This window comes from Phacochoerus africanus, chromosome 5 (genome assembly GCF_016906955.1).
Source record: "Phacochoerus africanus isolate WHEZ1 chromosome 5, ROS_Pafr_v1, whole genome shotgun sequence".
In the NCBI taxonomy this organism is placed as follows: domain Eukaryota; kingdom Metazoa; phylum Chordata; class Mammalia; order Artiodactyla; family Suidae; genus Phacochoerus; species Phacochoerus africanus.
In genome coordinates, this window is record NC_062548.1 from 17,959,110 (window position 1) to 17,986,667 (window position 27,558).

The window sequence follows — 27,558 nt, forward strand, 5'->3', positions numbered from 1 at the left end:
GGCAGTGCGTGCTGACTTTGGCTCAAAGGAGTCTGAGCTGCTGAGAAATTGCATTCCCACAGAGAATCTTTTATAGCAGCCACGCAACCCTTCCTCTGGCCCTCGGCTGCCCCGTTGTCAGCCAGCTGCCCAGGAGCAGCAGGCACAGTCCCTGCTTTGTCGTGTCAGAGGGGTGAGTTTGTAACATCGGAGAACTGTGCTAACCTCTTTCATGCTTGTCTAATTCCGGACTCACTGGCAACAGCTACAGCATGGCTCTCCCAGGAGCTCTGTACATGGTGACACCAGGACAGGAATCAGAAAGCAGTGCCAGTGTCATGTGGCTTCCTACCCTTGTGACACCATCTTTGATTCTGATTGACCATTTGCTTATGTCAACCACAAAATTGATGTGATTTCCACAGCATTCTTTTTTTTATATGTCTATACATAATATACATCACTGTTTATATATGTAATCATATATATAATTTTAGAGGCATTAGCATGTAGTATTTCAGAGAGTTCTGTTGTCAGACTGCCAACTTATTATTTTTTTTTTTTTGCTTTTTAGGGCCACACCCGTGGCATATGGAGGTTCCCAGGCTAGGGGTCTAATCGGGGCTGCAGCTGCCAGCCTACACCACAGTCACAGCCATGCCAGATCTGAGCCACATCTGGGACTTACACCGCAGCTTGTGGCAACACCAGATCCTTAACCCACTGAGCGAGGCCAGGGATGGAACCCGCCACCTCATGGTTCCTAGTTGGATTCATTTCCCCTGCGCCATGATGGGAACTCCCTCCACAGCATTCTTTATCCATGCATTACCAGACTGTTCACAATTTACCGGGGCCAGGAGAACCCACCCTAAGCTGTGATCCTAAGTGTTAACATATATTAATACAGTAGATGAAATTTTACTTCCTAGGAAGGAAGACAAATTGGGCAAGAACTGCTAAAGTGATCATTTGATAAATAAACAATGATAGAATGTTCCTGTCAAAAAAGTCACCGCGTGACCTCCATGTGGCTAAATTAATGGTCTATTTTCAGCCCTCATCCAACCCAGCCTCGAAGGAGCATTTGGCACCGGTGCTCTCATGCTTGCTGGACTTTCTCCACTGGGTTTTCATGAAAAAAAATCCCACGTCCTTGAGTTTCCTCTTATTTCCTTGGTGGCTTCTCACTCTTCTTGGTCCTTTTCTCTGTCTAAACTCACTTCCCATTGACTTTCTTATTTTTGAAAAATTTTCCTTGACTATAGCTGATTTACAGTGTGGTGTTAATTTCTGCTGTAGGGCAAAGTGACTCAGTTTATATATAAATATATATATATATATTTATTCTTTTCCATTATGGTTTATGGTTCCATTATGGTTTCTCACAGGATATTGAATATGGTTCCCTGTGCTATACAGTAGGACCTTGTTGTGTATCCATGCTCTATATAGACTAGTCTGCATCTGTTTCATAGATAGGATAGACGTGTTCACTTGCGTCTTTCTTTTAACAGCTGCACACTTGTAGCATATGGAGGTTCCTGGGCTAGGGGTCAAATCTGAGCTGCAGCTGTCAAGCCTACACTACAGCCACAGCAACGTGGGCTCCAGCCCACATCTGTGACAACTTGTGGCAACACTGGATCCTTAACCCACTAAGCGAGGCCAGGATTGAACTGGCATCCTCATGGAGACTATGTTGGAGTCTTAATTGGATGAGCCACAACAGGAACTCTATTTGTGTCATATTTTAGATTCCACATATAAGTGATATCATATGGTATTTATCTTTCTCTGACTTACCTTGCTTAGTACAACAATCTCAAGGTATTATTTCATTCTTTTTTATGGCTCAGTAATATTCCATTGGATATATGTACCATGTCTTCTTTATCCATTCATCTGTTGATGGACACTTAGGTTGTTTCCATGGCTTAGTTGTTGTGTATATGCTGCTATGAACACGGGATGCATGTTATCTTATTGAATTACAGTTTTCTCTGGATATATACCCAGGAGTGGAATTGTTGGATCGTATATGGCAACTCTATTTTTAGTTGAGGAAACTCCATACTGCCATGGCGGCTGCCCCAGTTTACATTCCAACAGTGTAGGAAGGTTCCTTTTTCTCCACACCCTCTCCAGTATTTGTAGGCTTTTTAAATTTGTGGACTGACCATTCTGACCTGTGTGCGGTGGTACCTCACTGTAGTTTTGATTTGCATTTCTCAATAATTAGAATGGTGAGCATCTTTTCATGTGCCTATTGGCCATCTGTCTATCTACTTTGGAGAAATGTCTATTTAGGTCTTCTCCCCATTTTTCTACTGAGTTGTTTGCTTTCGTTATTGAGTTGTATTTGCATATTTTGGAAATGAATCCTTGTCGGTTGCATTATTTGCAAATATTTTCTCCCAGTCCATAGATCGTCTTTTCATTTTATTTGTGGTTTCCTTTGTTATGCAAAAGCTTGTACATTTGATTAGGTCTCATTTGCTTATTGTTGCTTTTATTTCTGTTGCCTTGGGAGACTGACCTAAGAAAACATTGCTACGATTTATGTCAGAGAATGTTTTGCTCTCCCCATGGACTTAAATTCTACACACAGACAATACTATCTCCAGGCCAGACTGTGTTCCTGAATTTCAGACTCCTGTACCCAACTGCCTCCCTGGCATCTCCACCTGGCTATGTGCATAGACATCTCAAACTCAACATGAGCAAAGTGAAACTCCTGATCTTCGCCCCCCAAAATTTGTTCCACCTCCAGCCTTCCCCATCCTTCCACTTGCTGAGGCCAAAGATGTAAGTCACTTTTCCATTTTTCCCTTTCATTCACACTCACTTGTCCAGGAAGGCATCGTGGCTGTGTTGTCAGACTATATTTAGAATCTGACCATTCTCCCCGCTTCCACGGTATCCCTAGTCCAGGCCATCATTTAAAATGTAAGTCAGGAGTTCCCATCATGGCTCAGTGGTTAATGAATCTATCATCCATGAGGATGCAGGTTCAATCCCTGGCCTTGCCCAGTGGCATAAGGATCCTGCATTGCTGTGGCTGTGGTGTCGGCTGGCAGCTACAGCTCTGATTTGACCCCTAGCTTGGGAACCTCCATATGCTGTGGGTGCAGCCCTAAAAAGCAAAAACAAAAACCAAAACAAAAACCCTAAGTCAGGTCATGCCCTTCCTTGGCTCAAAACCTTCCAGTGGAGGAGTTCCCACTGTGCCTTAGTGGGTTAAGAACATAGTCTCCATGAGGATGTGGGTTGGATCCCTGGCCTCACTCAGTGAGCTAACAATCTGGTGTTGCCATGAGCTGTGGTGTAGGTGGCAGATGCGACTCAGATCTGGTGTTGCTGTGGCTGTGGTGTAGGCCAGAAGCTGCAGCTCTGATCTGACCCCTAGTCTGGGAACTTCCATATGCTGCAGGTGTGGCCTTAAAAAAAAACAAAAAAAACCTTCTTTCCAGTGGATCCCATCTCACTTAAAGGCCAAGGTCATTCCAGCGGCTTCCAGCCCTCACTGCTCCAGCTCTGTGACCCCTGTGACCTCTTCTCCCACCAGGCTCTCGGTCTCCTGTTCCCGCCCCGGTGGTCTCCACCGGCTCTGGTGCACAGCAGGCACGGGCCTGCTGCGGGGCTGTGCTGTCTCCACCCTGCAGCACAGAGGGATTTCTCCCCAAACACTGGCTAACTTCCTCACCTCCAATTTTTTTCTTAAATCTTAAGCTTCTCGGGGAGGCCCGCTTTGATCAGACATGTACCATTACGTACTGCCTGCCCCTCCAGCCCACCCTCAAGAGTCCCGATCTTCATTACCCTGTTCTGCCTTCTTGCTACAGCACTGACCAACCTCTGCCACTCCAGGTAACTTACAATGTCTTACATTTTATTATTATTTTTTGTTTCTAACAGGGTTTATTCACAGTGCCACATTTTGTTCTTGCATATACTGCCCTTATCTCATTTTTTCATTTAATCGTAATGCAGTGTTACAGTGTTTTTTATTTTAATTTTTATTAATCTTAATTGCCCATCTCCTCTTGCTGGACTGTAAGTTTCACAAGGGCAGGGATCATGTTTGGTTCATGATGTTATTCCAAGTGCCTGGTGCTTGGCACAGTGTTTGTGGAGCTGAATGAAGCCTGACATCCCCTGTGAGGCTTTTTTGCTGCCTTGCGAAAGCTAATGACTTAGCACAGAAATTCCTCAGGACTCCTGGAGTAGGGCGCATTCTGAAAGAAGTCCATTTTAGAGAGTCCGATATATTGCTCTCTGCTTTTCTGAACGGAGAGATCCTTTAAGAAAGCAAGACGAAAAGAGAGCAGCAGACTATTTCTAAAAGAAAATATTCTTGCATATCCCGTTTGGCACGTGCACACTCTGGTTCCCTCCAGACACAGCATGGCCAGTGGACGGGATGTTGGCTGGACGAAGCAGTCTGAGGAATCTCTTGAGCCCAGTTATGAAGGTTAATTTTATGTGTCAACTTGACTGGCCTAGGGGACGCCCGGAGAGCTGGCAAATCTTTATTTCTGGGCGTGTCTGTGAGGGTTTTTCTGGAAGAGATTAGCACCTGATTCAACGGACTGAGCGCAATGCACTGCCGTCCAGTATGGGTGGGTATCACCCCAGCTGTGGTGGGGTGAAAGGAACAAAAAGGTCAGCGAAGGGCGAACTCACTCTCTTCTGGAGCTGAGTCGTCCACCTTTTGCTCTGATAGTGGTGTTTCTCGTTCATGGGCCTTTGACCTTGGACTGAAGTCACACCATCAGCTCCTCGTGATTCTCAGGCCTTTGGACTTGGACAGAATCATTGGGTTTCTTGGTTCTCCAGTTGGCAGACAGCCAACTATGGCACTTCTTGGCTTCCACAACGGCATGAGCCAGTTCTCTTAAAGGTATCTGTATCTATTTCTTTTTTTGTCTTTAGAAGGCTGCGCCAGTGACATAGGGAGGTTCCCAGGCTAGGGGCTGAATCGGAGCTGTAGCTGCTGGCCTACACCACAGCTCACGGCAATGCTGGATCCTTAACCCACGGAGGCAGGCCAGGGATTGAACCTGTGTCCTCGTGGATACTAGTCAGATTCGTTTCCGCTGTGCCACCACAGCAACTCCTTAAACATATCTATATCTAGATAGCCTGTTGCTTCTGTTTCTCCGGAGAATGCTGATACACCAGTGAATGACAGAAGATTCCTGACTTCTGCAGGGTTTATTTCATTTACAAGTCCATACAATTTTGTAAGTGAAACTTCTCTCTGTTCCCAGCAGTTTTTTTCAGTTCTGAATAGCGAAATTACCTTTACTAGTAATGCTAATTCTACCATTCTTCTTTAAGTAAAAAAAAAAAAAACAAAACTGCTTTAGAAAGCGGTTTCACTTAAACTGTTCTTTTAGGAGTTCCCACAGTAGCACAGTGGGCTAAGGATCTGGCATTGTTTCTGCAACAGCGCAGGTTTGATCCCCAGCCTGGCGCAGTGGGTTAAAGATCCAGTATTGCTGCATGTGTGGCGCAGGATGTAACTGCAGCTCAGGTTCGATCCCTGGCCCAGGAACTTGCATATGTCTCAGGTGCAGCCAAGGAAAGTAGTTCATTCACATTCTGTAGACATGCTCTGAGTATCTAATGAGTGGAACAGCTGGTGCTAAGCTGCAGGTTCTATGCCGGAACTCACTGTACCCTCTCTCTCCTACTGCCTCCCAAAGAGCCAGTTACAGAAATTCAGAACTGAAGGGGCCTTAAAGTCTGCTGCGTTCAACCTCCTCATTTTAGAGATGAAAGCACTCAACCCCAAAGCAGGTACGTTCCCCATCGGGGAGCAGAGCCTGTTCCTCCCCTGGCAGCCCAGCCCCCACACGCTGTGACAGCCGCCCTGGTTCACAAGCTTCCGTTCCCCACGACACCTTCCAAATGGCCAGGAGGAGCGGCCGATGAGCTCATGCGGTTCTTACTCTGTACACGCGCTTCTGCCCACTGAACTGGGACAGGCTATTTTTCAAGAGTGACAGGGTCCTTCTCAGCACTGGTTCATTTAAGAAGATCGCAAACGTGTGATATGTGAAAATTTAGAGGATTTTATTGATTTTTATATATTCTTGCAGAAAACCATTCACATGGAAAAGCTTGACATTTGCTAGGAGAATTAGTCACACTTGAACATCAGTTCTTTGATCCGGGGGTCAGACGTCAGTTTTCATTTCAACAGGACTTTCACATGATCACAGTCACGAAATTGGCACACGCTATTAAAAACTCAGTCAGAGCTAGACAAAGGAGGCAGCTTTATGCCAGTTTCAATTCAACATGCACCACCCCTCATACATGATCTGGCAAGTATCTGCTGTGAGCCAAAATATTAACCAGAGAATGGCTGAGGTCACAAATGATTGTTTACAAAATAAAACCTCTTTTTCTAGGGCTACCTACCGTGTTATAGAAAAATAGTCCAAATAAAAATTAGTGCCATTCAAGGTGTACATGTCAAAGTCACATGTGATACACAGGTTCAAGCCATTTTCCCCCTCATATAAAGACATCACCATAGACAAGGTGGATTAAATGTACCCGGGGAACGACCACCAGCTTAGTGATGACACACTGTCTACTATGCCGACGTTAAAAAGGAGAGAAATAAAACATTTTCAGGTACTGGGTGCACTCAGATTTTGTTCCTAATCTGAGACTCAGGAAAAAAATGCTACAGAAACATGACAAAATTTATATTTCTTCCTGATACAAGAAAATTTGTCTAAAAATCTGCAGTTATAAAACAGATTTGCTCTTTATAAAGAAATGACTTAACGTCTTCCCATGGTTATCCGGATTGTCAGTTGGAGGTGATTCAAATTTTAATTTGGGCCCTCTTGGGGGGGGGTGCGGCTTGGGATTATAAGGGATCGCTGAGAAACACGGGCGGTTTCCGAGGACTGCAGCGCAGTTACAATCAGCCACACGGCAATAGTCTCCTTTCTTGTGATCGTTATGTAAATTTTAAAGAAAAGAGGTCTCTTACAAGCTATGTACAGCAGTTTACGCTTCAGTGTTGCTTGTTCACTTGATGTACAGTTCAAATTAATTTATGACACGTACTTGTCACATCACTGCATGTAGGCACATCTAAATCCCAGAGCTTTACTGGAGGGGTGAGGTCTTCTGTGGGATCATGATTCTGGATTCCATCTCCTGAATAAGCGGGACTGAAAACAAGGATCCGGGTTATTGGGCTTGACCTCTCCTGAGCAGACCGAAGCAAACAGACATTAACAGGCTGCTGCAGATGTTGAGAAGATGTGCTGCTGGAAATCGGAAGAGGGTCCTGGAATAGTCAGGACCCGCCTCGGGTAGAAATAAACAAGCTGATGATAACCAGCCTAGGTTACTAAAATTCAAACACAGTCTGTCGGGAGATGTGTTTCGTTTGCAGGAAATTAGGAAAGTCCCTTTTGTGAGAAAAACGGCGCTTTTTCACAAGCCTCTCTGAACGGCAATAAAATGTACATAAAATCAAACAGTTTGACTGTATTCTGTATAAAGGAACAAGTACACTGCACCTGGAAAAACTGGAAACCTCCTTGCTGAGTAAAACACATCTTTGGGAACTAATGAGACTGTAAGAATACAGAGCAGAGCCATGTACACTTTGTGATTCTTTTTTGAACTAAAAGACAATAGTCATTTTTCAGAACAGACAGCTCTTTGATTTTCTTGGTAGGATGTGGGCGTAAATGTACCTGACATGCAACGTGGGTGGTACTTACTACCTGCACGGGCGTCACAGGGTGGTACTCAGCCGGGCTGTTTTCTTTTAAAAACCAAACAACTAGGATTTCATCGTATATACGTATGTGGGTACACGTGTGTGTGTAGTGTACATGTATATGCACAGGCACATACACGTACAAATGGAAAGTCTAAATATCAATTTTCTTTTTTGCTTTCTAGGGCCACACCCGAGGCATACGGAGGTTCCCAGGCTAGGGGTCGAATCAGAGCTGTAGTCATTGTCCTTCGCCACAGCCATGCAGATCCAAGCCACATCTGTGACCTACACCACAGCTCACAGCAACGCTGGATCCCCAAACCATTGATCGAGCCAGGGATCGAACCTGCGTCCTCATGGATACCAGTCAGATTCGTTTCCACTGAGCCAAGATGGGAACTCCCATCAAATTAATTTTCAAAGTTACTTTTAATTGTTGTACTAAATTGTAATGTTTTGGGGGATGGACAATTTTTACGAGAAGGAGAAAGCTTAAAAAATTTGTGAATTTTTTAGAGAATATAGAAATGTACAAAAGTAATGATGTAAAATTTACAAAATACAAGTATCTGAACACTGTATCGGATAACATATATACTTGAAAGCATGAAGATTCTATTAAAGTCATGTACTAGCATCCATGAGGACACGGGTTCAATCCCTGGCTCAGTGGGTTAAGGATCTGCAGTTGCCGTGAGCTATGGTGTAGGGTGCAGACACAGCTCGGATCCCGCGTTCCTATGGCTGTGCTATAGGCCGGTGGCTACAGCTCTGATTTGACCCCTAGCCTGGGAACCTCCATATGCCACAGGAGCAGACATAAAAAGACAAAAAAAAAAAGAAAAAGTCATGCAACCAAAGAAAAATACATTTTTCTATCCTAGAGCAACATACTATTTAAAAAAATACATTAGTTTCAGGGTGAAAGAACATTAAAACAATGAGATGAGAGGAATGAAATGTTTTAAGCCTATTAAAATATTACCTGTGTAATAGACCAGTTCTTCCCAGCCGTGTTTATGCCATGCTGCATTCCGGATATCTTCTCTGGTCTGAAGATCCTTATAAGCTTAAAAATAGCCACATAGGAGAATTAAGACTTAAACCGAACTGGAGTTCCCGTCATAGCTCAGTGGTTAACGAACACAACTACAATCTATGAAGATGAGGGTTTGATCCCTGGCATTGTTCAGTGGGTTAAGGATCTGGCTTTGCTGTGGCTGTGGTGTATGTAGGCCAGCAGCTTCAGCTCCGATTCAGCCCCTGGCCTGGGAACCTCCATGTGCTGTGGGTATGGCCCTAAAAAGCCAAAAGCCAAAAAAAAAAAAACCAAAACCAAAAAAACTTAAACTGGTACAGGGGTGAGTGTGGGCTGGTTCCAGGACCCACTGGGAATACCCAAAGCGACAGAGGCTCAAGTCCCACAGTCGGCCCTCTGTGCCCCTGGTTCTGCACCTTCGGATTCAGCCAACTGTGGACTGGGTGGTACTGTGTGTATTTACTGAAAAAGATCCATGTATCCACGCAGTTCAAACCTGTGCTGTTCAAGGGTCACCTGCATGTGCAGTGAGTGTTGATTCCGTGGCTCATCTAGTTTTCTCAAAGGGCCTGCACATCCACCTCGACTCGTGCTGGGGTGACGTCCCAATAAGCCTAAATCCACAATGCATTCACTGTGCCTCGGCTCCTGGAACATCCCAGCTCAGCCTTTCGACCTTAAAGGTGCTCAGAACTTGTTACCAACAGTTGGGCAAAATCACCTGACACGGGAAGTTCCTGTTGTGGCTCAGCAATAAGGAGGCTGACGAGGATTCATGAGGATGCGGGTTCAATCCCTGGCCTCCATCAGTGGGTTAAGGATCCAGGGTTGCGATGAGCTGTGGTGTAGGCTGGCACTTACAGCTCCCATTCTGCCCCTATCCTGGGAACTTCCATGTGTCTCGGGTGCGGCCCTAAAAAGCAAAAAAAGTCTGACACAAAGCTCATTTAATCAGTGGAGAGTATCTCGTGTAATTTACGGAATATGGTATTGAAAGTGAAAAGTGGAACGTTCGGAAGTGTATCGTGGTTCAGTCTTGTGATCGCCTGGCTGACTGGGAGCTGTGGCTGCCCCTGCCTGGGCACCACGAGAGCATGTGTCGACAGCCCCGGGAAACAGTAAAATGCAAAACTCGAAGTATAGTTTCTGCTGAATGTGGATCACTTTTGGATCGTCATAAAGCTGAAAAATTGTACGCTGAACCACCATAAATCGGGGACCATCAACCCTTGGGGGATTTAGTACTAAGTTGCTGTGTTCCTCTGAGCAAAATTTATTAGACCTTGTGGGGGACACAAAAGAATCTGCTCACATCTTACAGTCAGGTGCATCCAAGACGCGCCTTTACAAACCACGTGACCTTCCCCAGTAACATGCTGATCCATAACCAGGAACTGTCAGATGACAGAGAAGCCATGTTAGACTCCATTCTGCTCAGCATTTAGGAAGCACTACGGTGATTTGGGTGAGATGCTGTTCAATGCAGTGGAAAACAGACTCCACGGTGAGAATGGAGCCGCCTGGAAGCTGGGATCTAACCGAGTGGGTCTTAAGGCTGAAAAGGACATTTCATCATCGACATGCAGGGATGGGAGAGAAGGCCTCCAGCGGGTGGGAAGAGCAGGCACAAAGGGTCAGAGTCCTTGGCGTGCAATGCAGAGAGTGCTCATCTGGGTGCCTTGGTTTTGGGTTGCCAACCTGGGCAAGACCCTTCCAACCCCAGACCAGGGAAATGCCTCTTAGGCATCTCGACACAGTGTAGGATGAGACGAAAAGATCACCCAGGGCTCCCTCGTCAGTTCGAGTTTCTGTTTGGGGGCTTCCTTTTCCCTGTGGGAAGACCTAACCTTGTAGGCCTGGCAATTTGACCATCTAAGGACAAAATTCACCTCTACTAGTAATGGATGTACATTTATTACGTGAAATTTTTTTTTTTTTTTGGTCTTTTTGCCATTTTCTTGGGCCGCTCCTGCAGCATATGGAGGTTCCCAGGCCAGGGGTCTAATCGGAGCTGTAGCCGCCAGCCTACGCCAGAGCCACAGCAACGCGGGATCTGAGCTGCGTCTGCGACCTACACCACAGCTCACGGCAACGCCGGGTCCTCAACCCACTGGGCAAGGCCAGAGATTGAACCTGAAACCTCATGGTTCCTAGTCAGATTTGTTAACCACTGAGCCACGACGGGAACTCCTATTACATGAAATTTTGAAGATGCTGAAAACAGAAGCAAAAAGAAATCTTTACCTCTTACCACTGGAGGAAAGCAGTTAACATTCATGTGACAGATGGCAGTGTCCTCATCAGGGTCATGTGCAGTTAGTGCACATGAGCTGATGCCCCCTTGCAGGGCACACAGGTTGGAGGGGCCTGTGTTCTTTTAAAAATTTCTTAATTAAAAAAATTTGGTAGGGGGTAGAACATATCTAACAAAATTTACTAACCCCCCCTTTTTTTTCAGGGCAGCGCCCACGGCATATGGAAGTTCCCGGGCTGGGGATCAAATCGGAGCTGTAGGGCCAGCCTATACCACAGCCACAGCAACACCAGATCTGAGCCGCGTCTGCGACCTACACCACGGCTCATGGCAATGCCGGATCCTTAACCCACTGAGCGAGGCCAGGGATCGAACTGCATCCTCACAGAGACAGCATAGGTCCTTAATCTGCTGAGGCACAATAGGAACTCCCTATTTTTATTATTTTTAGATGTATAATCAGTGGCATTAAGTCCATTCACACTGTGCCACCCTCATTCCTATCCATCTCTAAAGCTTTTTCATCATCCCAAATTAAAGCTTTGGCAGTTCCTGGTGGGGTGCAGCTACAGCTCTGATTCGATCCCTGGCCTGGGAACTTCCATATGCCAAAAGTGGGGCCAAACACCAAAACCAAAACTTTATCCACTGAAAACCTTTCCATGCCCCCTGCCATCTGGGATGTGTGGATCGGCCACAGTGTTTAAGTTCCTGACTTGAGATGTGCTTTACTGCCTAGGACAACTTACTTAGTAATGAACCCTGAAATTCCAGGAACGCACACATGACGGGAAAAGACATACCCCAAAGATGATGCACCATGTATAGCTCCCCAATCTGGGAGAAGAAGCCTCCAACTGCTTCATTCCCGTCCTGTCTGAAGCGAATTGCACGAGCCCTAAACGGGGGAAAAAACAATGTTCAGATGTTGGACCAGGTATGTTAACAAGTACCAGCGAGTCTCCCCATACTCCGCAAGTGGTTCAGAAAGAAGAATAATTGTTACACTGTCACATGTGTTTGAAAGATATTTTAATGGCCATAAGATGTAGATGTACCTTTCTGTAACTCATCATTTTTGTGAGGAGTAGAGAGTAATTAATCACTAATATAAAAACTGGGGGAGTTCCTGTCATGGCACAGTGGAAATGAATCCAACTGGGAACCATGAGGTTTCTGGTTCGATCCCTGGCTTTGCTCAGTGGATTAAGGATCTGGCATTGCCATGAGCTGTGGTGTAGGTCACAGACACGGCTCGGATTTGGCGTGGCTGTAGCTATGGCTGTGGCTGGCAGTGATAGCTCCGATTAGACTCCTAGCCTGGGAACCTTCATATACTAAAAAAGCAAACAAAAAACAAAAAAATCTGGGAGTTCCCACTGCGGCTCAGCAAAAACGAACCTGATTAGTATCCATGAGGATGTGGGTTTGATCCCTCGGCTCACTCAGTGGGTTAAGGACTCAGCATTGCATGAGCTGTGGTGTAGGTCGCAGACTCGGCTTGGATCACAAGTTGCTGTGGCTGTGGTGTAGGCCAGCAGCTGCAGCTCCGATTTGACCCCTTTCCATATGCTATGGATGTGGCCTTAAAAAAAAATAAAAAATAAAAAAAACCCACACACATGAGAATAAGTGATTGTGCTGCTGATTCTTCTTTTTGTAATGGCCACACCTACACAGCATATGCAAGTTCCCCAGCCAGGGACTGAATCTGAGCAGCACCTGCAATCCACACCTTTACACCAGAGCTGCAGCAACGCCCTTAACCCACTGCTGCCAGGCAGGGTATCAAACCTGTGTCTCCACAGCAACCTGAGCTGCTGCAGTCAGACTCTTAACTCACTGCATCACAGCAGCGATTCCTGTGCTGCTGGATCTTAATGTAAAATATAGAAAGTTGGCAGAGGAAAGGACCTGTCAATTTAAAAAGAGTAGCTTTCCCAGTTCAGCAGTGTCTCTGCAGCGCCGGGATGCAGGTTTGATCTTGGCCCAGCACAGCAGGTTAGGAACCTGGCGTTGCCACAGCTGCAGTGGAGGTCACGAGTGTGGCTTGGATCTGATCCCTGGCCCGGGAACTCCATGTCCCAATGGGGGGTTGGGGTGGGCAAAAAAAGAGAGAAAAAAAGTTGCCTTCCAAGAACACACAGAAAGGGAGGGAATTCTGGATACGAGAGCACCCAGAGTGCCACTGGCCCTGTTTCCCAAGGGAGACGGGGAGCTCCCCTGGAGAATGCCGCTGCAAGTCGAAGGAAGCACGCCTCCACAGCAGCAGTGGACAGAGCACAACGAGACACACGCAGCTCTCTGGTCTACCGGGTGGGGGCTTCTCCGACAGCGTGGGCATGGACAGGAACTTCCCGGCAGTCCACCGGCACTCCCACCACTGCAGCCCGAAGCGAAGCTGCCTCTTTTGTTCTCCTACCTGAGCAAACCGTCAGGAAAGGAAGTACCCAATGGCCTGCGCTATGTACCATGTGTGGGCGAAGCTGTGTATATACGTGTGTCTGTGCGTATAACATCAGACTGTAGAGTGCCCGTCCTGGCTCAGGAGAAGTGAATCTGACTAGCATCCATGAGGACACAGGTTCAATCCCTGGTCTCACTCAGTGAGTTAAGGATCCGAAGTTGCTGTGAGCTGTGGTGTAGACCGACAGCTACAGCTCTGAATGGACCCCTAGCCTGGGAACCTCCATATGCTGAGGGTGTGGCCCTAAAAGGAGGAGAAAAAAGAGTCAGAAGCCATAAGCAAAGGTATCAACATGTTGCTATCGACAGTGAGACAAGATAATTTTTTTTGTCTTTTTGGGGCCACACTCGCAGCATATGGAAGTTCCCAGGCTAGGGGCTGAACTGGAGCTGTAACCACAGGCCTATGACACAGTCACGGCAACACTGATCCTTAACCCACTGAGTGAGCTAAGGGGATTGAACTTGCATTCTTATGGACACTAATCAGGTTCGTTATCACTGAGCCACAACTGAGCCACAAGATACTTGAGTTGTCTTGACCAGAGCCTTCTCTTCTTGGAGGCAAAATTCACAGCAACAGAAGGAGAACATCTCAAAGCAGGGGTTGGAATCGGGAGCCAGTGCCTGTGGCGGGAGTGGGGAAGCCTAGCTCCTTTGGGTCACTTTGTGCATCTCGGCTCTCCTTCGCCATGTGCTCAAGTGCGCCAAGGTGACCCAGGCTTTCAGGCTCTTTTGGGAAGGAGGGATCTCTTGCTGTCGCCCCACGGGTTACCTCCAAGTGACAGTCACTTTAACCTTACAGGTAGTGTTAAGTGATCATAATCTTCAAAAATTACAAATCTGATTAGTAAATTATGGAAATTAAGCAAATCACTTTAATGTGCATTCCGACTCCAAGGGGAAAAAAATTCTAGGTCTCATTGACAGTGATATTCAGGGTTGTTCATTTCATTCTGAATTGTTCTCATTCACTTACGGTGGGCAAAGAAAACATACTTGCCTCAGCCTGGACATAATCAGAAGCATGAAGAGAAGATCACCGTCTTAAACGGTTACCTATGTGCCAAAATACAAGCTGAAAGCTGAACTGGCTTTATAAATCATTTTCATAAATAACTTTTAAGATAAGTGAAGAATGGTAGAGTTCCCGTTGTGGCACAATGAGAATGAGTCCGAACAGTATCCCTGGCCTTGCTCAGTGGGTGAAGGATCCGGTGTTGCCGTGAGCTGTGGTGTAGGTCGCAGACGTGGCTTGGATCCCATGTTGCTGTGGCTGTGGCTGTGGCTGTGGCTGTGGCTGTGGTGTAGGCCGGCAGCTGCAGCTCTGATTCGACCCCTAGCCTGGGAACCTCCACATGCTGTGGGTGTGGACCTAAAAAGACAAAAAAAAAAAAAAGAAAGAAAAGAAATTTCATAATTGAAATAAAGAGAGGACACACACACACTGAAAGTCAGGTAAAGGCCACGGTTCCCCTTCTCCACAGTGGCTGTGCCATTTTACAGTCTCAGCAGCAATGCGTAAAGATGCCGACTCACTTACAACCTCACCAACACTCGCTCCTCTGTCTGTCTGGTCACGGCCAGCACAGTGGGTGTGAAGCGCTGTCCCACTGTGGTTTTACATGCGGTCCCACAAGGACTAAGGATGTGGGACACCTTTTCATGTGCTTGTGAGGCAGTCACAGAGCTCCTCCGAGGCAATGTCAAAAATTCTTTGCCCATTAAATGTTTCCTCAAATTTACTTTGTGACCTTATTTTTTTTGTAGTTAGAGAGCACCTAACATTAAATTTATCTCAACTGTTTTCAACTGCACATACAGGCCAGGAGGGACAAGTATATTCATGCTGTGCAACAGATCTCCAGAGCTTTCCATCTCGCAAAAACTGAAGCCACACCCACTCAACTCCAACTCCCTTCCACCCAGCCCCGGGCAACCTTCTCATTTTCTGTTTCTGTGGTTGCGAGTACTTTAGAAACCATGTATTAGTGGAATCATAGAGTATTTGTCCTTTTGTGACTGCTTTATTTTGCTTAGCATGTTGCAAGGTTCACCCTGCACGTGGCAGGATTTCCTTCTTTTTAAAAGTTGCATCATATTCTAAGTATATGCCGTGGAGTTCCGGTCGTGGCTCAGCAGAAACAAATGTGACCAGCATCCATGAGAATGCAGGGTTGATCCCTGGCATTGCTCAGTGAGTTAAGGATCTGGCGTTGCTGCGGCTGTGGTGAGGGCCGGCGGCTACAGCTCTGATTCCTAGCCTGGGAACCTCCACATGCCTTGGGTGTGGCCTTAAAAAGGCAAATATCAATACATACATGTACATTTTTATCATTCATCTGCTGGAGACATTTAGGTTCCTCCCACTTCTTACCTTCTGTGGATAGTGCTGTGATGAACATGGGTGTGCAAATAGCTCTTTGAGAGGCTGCTTTGAATTCTTTTGAATACATATCCAGAAGTAGGGTTGCTGGATCATGCAGTAATGCTATTTCTTATTTTTTCATTTTTTGGCTGTACCCACAGTATGTGGCAGTTCCCTGGCTAGGGACTGAACCCCTGCCACAGCAGCAACCCAAGCCACAGCAGTGTCAACGCTGGATCCTTAATCTGCTGTACCATAAGAGAATGCCAGTAATGCTTTCTTTTTTTTTTTAAATGTTTTGGAGACCTCTGTACTGTTTTCCATAATGGCTGCACCATTTTATATTCCTCCCTACAGGGGAAGGGTTCTGAGTCTCTCTGTCTTGGCCAACACTTGTTATTTTCTGCTCTTTTGATAAGAGCCCTCCTAAAGCTGCGAGATGAATGGTATCTATGGTTTTGATTTGCATTTCTCTAATGATTAGTGATGCTGACCTTCTTTTATATGCTTTTTGGCTATTTGTATATTTTTGGAGAATTGTCTATTCAAGTTCTTTTCCCATTTTTTTGGGGCCACACCCACAGCATGTGGAAGTTCTGGGGCCAGGGATCAAACCCAAGCCACAGTAGTGATGACAATGAATCCTTAACTGCTAGGTCACCAGGGAACTCCTGAAAGTGTTATATTTTAGCTCTTACATTTAGGTCTACAATTCATTTTGGGTTAATTTTTGTATATAATGTGAGGTAGGGGTCTAAATTCATCTTCTTCTTCTTCTTCTTTTTTTTTTGTCTTTTTGCCTTTTTTAGGGCTGTTCCCACAGCATGTGGAGGTTCCCAGGCTAGGGGTCTAATCAAAGCTGTGGCTGCTGGCCTACGCCACAGCCACAGCAACACCAAATCCGAGCCACATCTGTGACCTAACCACAGCTCACAGCAATGCCAGATCCTTAACCCACGAGCAAGGCCAGGGACTGAACCCACAACCTCATGGTTCCTAGTCGGATTTTTTAACCACTGAGCCACAAAGGGAACTCCTAAATTAGTCTTTTTGCAAGGAGGTTCAGCTCTCTCAGGACCCTCTGATGAAAAGATTATCTGTCCCCACTGAATTGCTTTGGGACATCTGTCAAAAACCAACTAACTACAAACAACTTACGCAACTCCACAGCAAAAAAGCCAACAACCCAATTGAAAAATGGGCAAAAGACCTGAATAGACATTTCTCCAAGGAAGATATACAGATGGCCAATAAGCACACAAAAAAAATGCTCAACATCACTGATTATGAGGAAATGCAAATCAAAGCTACCACAAGATACCACCTCACACCAGTCAGAAAGGCCACCGTTAATAAGTCCACAACTAACAAATGCTGGAGGGAGTGTGGAGGAAAGGGAACCCTCCTACACTGTTGGTGGGAATGTAAGCTGGTACAACCACTAGGGAGAACAGTATGGAGGTATCTTAGAAAACTATACATAGAACTACCATATGACCCAGCAGTCCCACTCTTGGGCATATATCCAGACAAAACTTTCCTTAAAAGAGACACATGCACTCACATGTTCATTGCAGTACTATTCACAATAGCCAAGACAACCCAAATGTCCATTGACAGATGACTGGATTAGGAAGATGAGGTATATATACACAATGGAATACTACTCGGCCATAAAAAAGAACAAAATAATGCCATTTGCAGCAACATGGATGGAACTAGTGACCCTCATCCTGAGTGAAGTAAGTCAGAAAGAGAAAGACATATACCACATGATATCACTTATATCTAGACTCTAATATACAGCACAAATAAACCTTTCCACAGAAAAGAAAGTCAGGGGTTTGGAGAACAGACTTGTGGTTGCGGAGGGGGAGGGAGTGGGATGGATGGGGCACTTGGGGTTAATAAATGCAGACTATTGACTTTGGAATGGATTAGTAATGAGATCCTGCTGTGTGGCACTGGAAACTATGTCTGGTCACTTATGATGGAGCATGATAATGTGAAAAAAAGGAATGTATATATGTATGTGTGACTGGGTCACCACGCTGTACAGTAGAAAATTGACAGAACACTGTAAACCAGCTATAATGGAAAAAAAAAGATCATAAAAAAACCCGCAACTGCTCACATGTGAGGATTTCTTTCTTCTTTTTCAATTCTATTCTGTTGAGCTGTATGCCTGTCCTTACATCACTCCCATGTTGTCCTGATCTCTCTGGCTTGGTAGTCAGTTTCGAAATTGGGAAGTGAGTCCTCCAACTTTGCTCCCCCTTTTCAAGGTTGTTTTAGCTATTCTGAGTCCCCTGCATTTCTAAAGCCTGCTAGGGCTTTGACTGGGATTCTGTTGAATCAGTTTGAAGAAAAACTGGTCTTTTGACAATTAAACTAAGAAAAAAGGAAAAAGAAGCAACGGTATCATTGCAGTGCTCTTTCTGTGGCAAGAGCAATAGTTCAGAAAGATAGTAGTGAAGGAGAATATGAAATAACTTTGTGCAACACTGGGGTTTGTTTAAACAAACAAACAAAAAAACCAGAAAAACTCCTTATCTCTCAGAGGTAAATGCTAAAATATTTACAGATGAAATGGTATGTTGCCCGGGATTTACTTCCAAATACTCCAGGTTGGGGGATTTAGAACCAAGCAAGGCTGGCTGTGTGTTGATAATTACTGAGGCCGATAATAGGTATGGAAGCGGGGAACCTGCGGTATTCCTCTCTCTAGCTTTTCATGTATTTGAACAATTTCATAGTATGTCAAACAAAACAACAGTGTGGCATCCAATCACGGCATAATCCCCACGTTTTACTTCTAGAATGAACACTGTGGCCTCAAAGGATCTATTTCTAAGGCAAACGCCTCACCTGGTCATATACTCACCAGTAATTGCCCCATTCGATCATAGTTCCTGGCTGAAAAGAGATTTGAATTTGGTTCGTTAGTTCTTCTGTGAAGAAATACAGATAACAGTATAAAAAATAGCGAATGACAAGACTAACTTAAATAATGTGAGATCCAACAAATAAAAAATGTAACAAAATAATATTATCTACTGTGTTCATACCCATCCCAGAGAGGGAGCAACAGGCTATGGCCTCATCTAAGGAGACAACAGATACGTCAAGTGAGAATTCAGCCATCCAACTGCAGTTATGAAGGCTAGAGTCAGGCCCGTCACCGCTAAATTGTTGGTGCCCATTCCGACTTCATTGTGAAAATTGCTTTTGGCCACGCCTGTGGCACATGCAAGTTCCTGGGCCAGAGACTGAACCCGTGCCACAGCAGCAACCCCAGCCGCTGCAGTGACAATGCTGGATCCTTAACCCGCTGCACCACAAGAGAACTCTTACTGTGAGATTTTTAAATAATTCAAGAAAACCTAGGAAGGACATTACTTGATCTTTTTTTCCAGGATAATACTGAGGATAAGACCACTGAGGTCTACTGATATGTTTTCCCTTTAACTATGTTGCTATCTGAGCCTTTCTTTTTAGTAGTCACCTGGCAGGGAAGCATCTAGAAAGTCGTACAAATTACTCCCTTTCGCTCTTACGGTGCTGTGTAACTTACTCAACAGTCACAGGCTTATTAGCTGCTCTAGTTCAATGACAACAGATGCTATATAATCTACCCAGTCCCGCATTTTAGGTCTTTCCACTTAAAAATAGAAATGCTGGAGTTCCCATCGTGATGCAGTGGTTAACGAATCCGACTAGGAACCATGAAGTTGCGGGTTCAATCCCTGGCCTCGCTCAGTGGGTTAAGGATCTGGCGTCGCCGTGAGCTGTGGTGTAGGTCGCAGACGTGGCTTGGATCCCACATTGCTGTGGCTCTGGCGTAGGCCGGTGGCTACAGCTCTGATTCAACCCCTAGCCTGGGAACCTCCATATGCCGCGGGAGCGGCCCAAGAAAAGGCAAAAAAACAAAAAAAAAGAAAAGAAAAGAAAAAAAAATAGAAACGCTATGCAGAAAAATGGCCAACAATAAACATTATGTATAAGGCTATAAAAACCAAATGAGCTTAGCAGAAGGAAAAGAATGAAAAAGGAAGAAGATTTAAAAAAAAGGAAACAAGAGGAGTGCCTGCTGTGGCGCAACAGGGTGGGCAGCGTCTCTGGAGCACTAGGACGCAGGCTCGATCCTCAGCCTGGCACAGTGGGTTAAGGATCTGGTGATGCTGCAGCAGAGGTTGCAAATGAGACTCAGATCTGATCCCTGGCCCAGGAACTCTATATGCCATGAGGCAGCCAAAAAAAAAGAAAAGAAAAGAAAATTTAAAAAAAAAGAGGAAACAAGAGAAAAAGAACTGGACAGAGGAGAAAACCAGCCAAACACACGTCACAGATCATGCCCCCAGCGAGTGCTGTCCACTAAGCATCAGGGGCAGGGGTTCTTTGCACAGAAGAATGAGGGACGGGTGACTCACATCTCAGTACTTACTCGGAGCTGGTAAGATCTGAGTTCATAGATGTTCGGTCCTGACCGTGGGACAGGCTCGTTCCAGAAACTGAATTCCAGCAGCAGCTGATTCTTCCTTGAGAGAAGCATGTTGCTTCTCTCCTTACGGAACCGTGAAAATTCCTTTGAGGGAAAAAAGGTGCTCATGAAATCTCCTAACACTTACACACAACGAACCCACTCGAGTACCATTTACGGTCCTGCTGTTATAGAATACTCTTCTAAACACTCCAGTTGGCTGGGGTCAGTCCCAGTTTGCATCCTGTGGAACCAGCACGACTGTGAGCAGGCCTTTCACTCTCAGAGTCAACAGTCTACACAGTCAACCCAACGACTTAGAGGACAATGTAAACAAATTCAAGTTCCCACTTGTGGGTTCTCCTAACAACATGTGACAGTACATTAAGAGAGGTGGCAGTTCCCATCATGGTGCAGCAGAAACCAATCTGACTGGTAACCATGAGGATGCAGGTTCGATCCCTGGCCTCGCTCAGTGGGTTGGGGATCCAGCGTTGCCGAGAGCTGTGGTGTAGGCCACAGATGCGGCTTGGATCCTGTGTTGCTGTGGCTGTGGTGTAGGCCGGCAGCTGTAGCTCCGACTGGACCCCTAGCCTAGGAATTTCCATATGCCACAGGTGTGGACCTAAAAAGACAAAAAAAAAAAGAGAGAGAAGTGACACGGAGACCTCAAGACAGCAGATAATCCAAGACCCATTTTACACATGGACTGGGAATCTACCCAAAAGGTTCTCCTTCCTAATGATGTAATAAGGCTGTTAGAATTTTCTCGGCTAACACACGTCTGTTAGTGAAGGGAGGGGGAGGACAGCCAAGTCAGCCCAAGGCAAAGACCGTGTAGCTGGCAGTTTCTGCAGCAGGTATGTGTTAGGTAATCCAGGCTGACTGTGGCTGCCAGGCTGACTTGCCGATTTCAGAGCATCAGCTTATCAGTTTCTTTCTTTTTTTTTTTTTGTCTTTTTGCCTTTTCTAGGGCCACTCCCACGGCATGCGGAGGTTCCCAGGCTAGGGTTCCAATTGGAGCTGTAGCCACCGGCCTACACCACAGCCACAGCAACGCGGATCCGAGCCTGCGTCTGCGACCTACATCACAGCTCATGGCAACGCCAGATCCTTAACCCACTGACCAAGGGCAGGGATCGAACCTGCAACCTCATGGTTCCCAGTCGGATTCATTAACCACTGAGCCACAACGGGAACTCCCAGCTTATCAGTTTCAAAGTACAACTGACTTTTACAGTAAGAACTGTTATTCTAATGGTATTACAACTGGCTATTCTGTGTGTAAATACAACCTCAAGAGTCCAAATAATAAAATTTTTACAACAGAAAACGAAGTAATTCACTAACAAAAACTGATGACACAAGCCACTTAATTCTGTATTAAGATCTACTCTATCATTAGGAATGGAGAAGCAATGCAATCCTGCTGCATAGCACTGGGAACTCTGTCTAGTCACTTAGGATGGAGCAGGATGGAGGATAATGTGAGAAAAAGAATGTATATGTGTATGTGTGACTGGGTCACTTTGCTGTGCATAGAAACTAACAGAACACTGCAAACCAACTATAATGGAAAAATAAAAATCATTTAAAAAATTTTCAAAATCTACTATATCATTAGCCTGAATAAGTAAATAGTTTTCAAAATCACTACCTGATTTTCTTTAAGTTTATTCATGACCTCTGTGAGCGCAGGATAGCCTCCTTCATACCTCCAGAGGTGAACTGAAATAGATTTTAAGATAATACACATTTAGAGTTTCGGGACACTCTTACCTTGCGAACATTCTAGACAGACATAGTGTTAACACAGAACAAAACAAAACTCTTGGCCCCTGAGTTAATACCCACAAAGTTTCAATAAAAGAGTCAACCTTGGAAAACAACATAAAAAAGTTCTGCAGTTTTTTTTTACTGGAGAAACTACTTTAACCATAAAACTATACTGAAACTTGGAAAGCCTTGATTATAAAAACAAGCATTAAGTTAAAAATCATTTACGTAATGACAGGAAAGGCTTAAAGAACAAGTGTTTATTATTCCAAAGATTTCTCTTCCTACCAGCTTGATCCTGCTCGCCATACCACGTGTTCCAAGTCCCCACCAAAGTACAAGGGTAATGTTTATCTTCATGAATCTTTGGCAACACCTCTTGACTTAAAGAGAAGAAAGAGCAACACTAATTAAACAACTGACAAAACTGCACCAGGTGAACAACACATGACCAGGAACAGGAAAAGGTCACCTACTCTGTGTTCTGACCACTGACCTCCGAATACATTCATGATCAAAACAGCGTGCAGAAGTAAGCTTTCAGCTGAGTTCTGGTGTCCCCTAATGTCCCACTTAGCAGCAGCTTAGGTGACAGATAACCCAGCTATCTACAGTGGTGGTAGGTGACTCAAATAGGTTGATCAAAATGATAAAGAAGAGCCAAAGGTCCCCACACTCCAGGAACTATGAATCTACTATTTGCTGTTTCGGCGGGAAAAAACAAACAAACAAACAAACAAAAAAGCAGCAGCACTTCACACTGGTGATGCTCATACAAAGTTCTCTGTTTCCAAAGACAGGAAGGAGGAGAGAAATGGGAATAGCAGAAAAAGAACATGGGAGAAGAAAGGGCAGAACGTAATGTTTAGGAAGTGGCCCAGGAGGCAGAGGAAGCAGGGGCACGGGGGGGGGGGGGGGGGGGGGAGGAAGACAGAGCTGGAACATGGTGTGTCTGAAAGCGACCCCAACCCCAACCACCCCAAAGGGCTTCCACGGGGCAGAAGAACCCAGATGAAAGCACACCTGCGTTTCTCCTCAATTCACCCAGCTGAGGGGATCCGGAAGGGAGCACATACTCCCACACGGGACACACCACCCGGTTTTGTCACCGCTGTCCGGGCATGGTCATGGCAGGATGCTAACGTAACAGAGGGGTCCGAGCGGCGCCTGGTTCCGTGGAGACCTTCCCAGAGTTCGGATGCTAACGTACAGGGAAAGGCAAAGCAGAGAGGCACAACTGCCCCTCACCAGGGAAAAGCTAAAACCGGCACATTCTGGACAGAAAAAGGATGACAACAAAGTACAATGTAGATTCAACAATGGAAGCAAAAAGATATCAAGGGTCCGAAATGGAACCTGTCTATTTGCTGACATCAAGCGACACTATGAAGCGGGTGATCACCACCAGATGCTGAGGCACTAGGACCGGGCGGGTGTGAAGAGTTATCAGAGAAAAGCTGGTAACAAAACTCTAACGTCTTTATGACCCAGTACAATGGCCAAACCACGTGTATTTTTTTGAAGGGGAGCATTTCCTTTTAAAATTAAGACCAGATATTAAATCTACCTGATGTATATGACCCATGAATGTTCAGAAACAGCACAAGACTGATGGGAATCGGGGGTGGGGAAAGATGGATGAAGTGAGGGATATGGACACGGGTTTCCTTTTGGCCACAGGACGTGGGCAGGGAGTCAACAACCCAGAACTGGAGCTGCATGGCCACTGGAAGCCTGCACAGAGGACCCAGGTGAACGGAGGTTGTGAGGTGGGCAGTGCTTGTAGCCAGCCCTTGATGAGCTGGGCAGAACCTCATTATTTGGGCCCCTAAAAACCAGGCAGGAGTTAAGTCTTTATATACTGGAAACAGGAAGCTGCTGAGAGCTCCAGAGAAAAGAAGAAAAACAGGACGAAGGAGAAAACAGAACTCAAGCAGATGGATTTGACAAACTTTAGGGAAGGGCTCAGGGTGGGGGCAGGGCAGGGGTACAGATGCAGCTTCAGGCCCAGGAAGTCAGGAAACGCACCTCGCCCGGCCTGGAGCGGGAGGTGGAGAAGGAAACAAGCCAAGAAAAGCAAAGATACACGTCAAATGAAGAAGGCACAGCCCTTGGTGACTGATTAATCACCAAAAACTACGGAAAGAGTCCAATAGAACCACTCTGAGTGTCACACACAGGGAAGCTGGAAGGGCAGGTGATTCCATATATTGCGTTTGAGGTGAGAACAAGACTTTCAACTAGAAATATGGACAGACAGCCAGGAATGTGAGACAGGAGATAAGGTGATAAAAACAGGATGGGAAAGGTAATCCAGGGAAACATCAGCGTACAGAAAAACTGCATTTTCTGAGAAGAGATTCAGAAAAAAAGCATCTGCTTTGTATTAAGGGCCTTTTTTAAAAAAATAAAGGCAACCCTGCTGATGTTACATTTCACAAACCACCTCCAAAAGTAAAACAACAAAAGATTTTTTGCTTCTGAAAGTTATGCTGGCTCTGGTAACAAAATCATTTGCTTTCTCATGAAAGCAGCAGATGTGAAAGGCTTAAAAAAAGCTTGTTAGTTCTGTCTGCTGACAATTTGACCTTTAAAATGCTATTGCTATTATTTAAGGACTGATGCAATTAATTCTCTTTGATCTTAAAGTTTATAAATCCTTTAAGAGCACATGCATTTCATGTCATATGAGAACCTGCTGAAGAGGCTTGCATCCTGGAGGATGGAAGACTTGGGGAGAAATGTTGGCTCTACTGAAACCCATAAGAGCGCTCCTGTGGCCTGTTACTCAGGAGTAAAACTGGAAACAGTGGAGGGCCCTGGGGTGTGAGTTCCAGCTCCTAACACTCAGAACCATCTGGAGATGCGGCACATGAAGGTAATAAGCACAGGCAGTCAGCAAGGGCTGCAAAAGGACTCAGGCGCTGGACGAGGAGCTGGGCTGGACTGCCTTGCAAGGGTCCTTCCAACCTCAAGAGCCTAGTAACATTCCAAAGTCTGAGAACCTGGGTGATGTCTTCGCTCTGAATGTGTGCTTGAGATCAAAGCGCCCTTGGCAACCCCACAACCGTGCTCAACTTCAGAGCCTCGAGTGTTCTGCTTTAAGAACAGCCGTGAAAGACCTCACTCTGCTAGCAAGGGTTAGCTCAACGGACAAATATTAAAATCACTCTTTTCCCCCAAGAAAAGGATAGTCCGGTATACACACCAAATTTTGTTGTATGCTTCTAGGCATTCCGGTTTAACATTGTGAACTGAAACAAAAGAAAATTCAACGATAAACTTAGGAACAAAGGGGGAAAAGTCAACTATGAAGCTAGCAAACCTGCCACTCACACTGTAATTTGTACAGACTGCTTGTTTCCTTCTTGGCCAGGAGGTTCGAGTGCGCATCCTTCCTCGGATCGACCTTCCGGACAAACAAGGATTTTAGCCAGCTCTCTTCTCGAAGCCTGTTATTGGAAGACGCCAATTTCCTAAGGAGTAACCAAGGCAAAAATGTGAGTATAATCAGAGGTGCAAAGATTTCAGGGTCTTTAGGTTGTGTGGCGCAGTACACTGTTTTCATAAACCCCATCAATCCATTCAGCCAACACACACTCCAGGCACCGCTCTAGAACCCGGGTTACCACAGGTCCGCTTTCCACCCCAACAGCATGCGCTCCCACGCACAGGAGCAGAGCGTGACAGAAGTGACTTCCACGGCTCCTGGGGAGCTCACACACGTGTCTCCGCGAGTTCCGCCACGTGCTCTTCCCTCCTCCAAGGACATTTCAACCCAGAAAAAACATACATGGAAACCTGGAATTGTGAGATTCACAGAAAAAGAAGGTAGAACTGTGGTTGCCAGGGGTGGACTTATTATTCGATGGATACAGAGTTTCAGTCTGGGAAGATGAAAAGGTTCTGGAGATGGTGGTGGTGGTGGTGGCTGCACAACTCTGGGAATGTACTTAATGCCACTGAAGCGTGCACTTAAAAACGGCTAAAATGGCAGAGTTTCCACTGTGGCGCCATAGGATCGGCAGTGTCTTGGTGCCGCTGAGATGCAGATTCTATCCCTGGCCTGGCACAGGGGCTTAAGGATCTAAGATCCTTAGATCCCCACTGCGTCTTGGATCTGATCCCTGGCTCGGGAACTCCATATGCCATGGGGCAGCCAAAAACAACAAACACTCCCCCCAAAAGAAAAATGGCAAATTTTATATGTACTTTACCACAATATAAAATGTGAGAAGAAATATACAGAGAAAGTGAAATGACATTTTTTCTTTAAAAATCAAGATTTATTTTTTCTTGTTTCTTTTTTTTCTTTTTAAGGCCACACCTGAAGCATATGGAAGTTCCTGGGCTTGAGGCTGAATTGAACCTGCAGCTGCAGGCCTACACCACAGCCATAGCAACACCAGACCCAAGCTGCATCTGCAACCTACACCACAGCTTGAGGTAACATGGAATCCGTAACCCACTGAGTGAGGCCAGAGATTGAACCCATATCCTGACACTATGTCAGGTTCTTAACTCACTGAGCCACCAACAGGAACTCCCTCTTTCTTTCTTTCTTTTTCTTCCTTCCTTCCTCCCTCTCTTTTCTTTCTTCCGTCCCTTCCTTCCTTTTTACTTTAGGGCCGCAGAGGCATATGGAGGTTCCCAGGCTAGGGGTCAAATCGAACCTGCAGCTGCTGGCCTACACCACAGCCATAGCAATGCCAGATCTGAGCCTTGTCTCTGGCCTACAATGCAGATCATGGCAATGCCAGATCCTTAACCCACTCAGTGGGACTGAACCCACATCCTCACAGATACTAGTCGGGTTCATTTCTGCTGAACCACAATGGGAACTCCTTTTTGGGGGGGTTGGGCCATGGTATGCAGCAGCTTGATGTGGGATCTCAGTTCCCAGACCAGGGACTGAACCTTGGCTGCAGTGGTGAAAGCACCACGTTCTAACCACTAGACCACCAGGGAACACCCTGAATCAAGATTTCTAATTGTCGCAAAACCCTAAGAATACACACTTTTTACACAATGGAATAAAAAATTAGTAAAATGAAATAAAAGAATACAAACTTCATTATTGTATAAATAATTTGCTGATTTTCATCTCACCACTGAATTTCTACTATACACGCTTCAGAGAGTGAGGATAAATTTGACAGAACAAACTCTCACTTTGCCCGTGCAATTTTAAGTGCATGTTTAACTTCCATATGCTTGCTAGTGGGACCACATATGTGTGCAACCTCCCTAGAGGGCAGTGTGGTGTTACCTACAGCAAACTTCAAACCGTGCAGGCCTTCCGGCCTAATCCTTGCACTTGGAGTTATGTCCTACAGCAGCTATATTTAGGCAGGCGCACACAGCTGAATGCGAGACAGCATTCCTTACTGTATTTACCAGTTTACCTCTGAACAGGCCACCTAGAACCCAT

General features: G+C 45.6%; 1 protein-coding gene across 1 annotated transcript in view; it reads right to left on the bottom strand.

Annotated features, from left to right (window-relative positions):
- Window positions 1-6,039: 6,039 nt before the first annotated feature.
- NIPSNAP2 (nipsnap homolog 2) overlaps window positions 6,040-27,558 on the bottom strand; it is a 31,408-nt gene continuing 9,889 nt past the window's right edge. The window contains exons 2-10 of the mRNA XM_047779963.1: window positions 25,464-25,603; window positions 25,336-25,381; window positions 22,416-22,510; window positions 22,009-22,079; window positions 20,316-20,456; window positions 18,756-18,787; window positions 11,841-11,935; window positions 8,730-8,813; window positions 6,040-7,181 (exon numbers count right to left, since the gene is read on the bottom strand). Of these exons, the coding sequence (XP_047635919.1) occupies window positions 7,117-7,181; window positions 8,730-8,813; window positions 11,841-11,935; window positions 18,756-18,787; window positions 20,316-20,456; window positions 22,009-22,079; window positions 22,416-22,510; window positions 25,336-25,381; window positions 25,464-25,603 (769 nt within the window). The 3' untranslated portion in view covers window positions 6,040-7,116. The remainder of the gene's footprint in view (window positions 7,182-8,729; window positions 8,814-11,840; window positions 11,936-18,755; window positions 18,788-20,315; window positions 20,457-22,008; window positions 22,080-22,415; window positions 22,511-25,335; window positions 25,382-25,463; window positions 25,604-27,558) is intronic.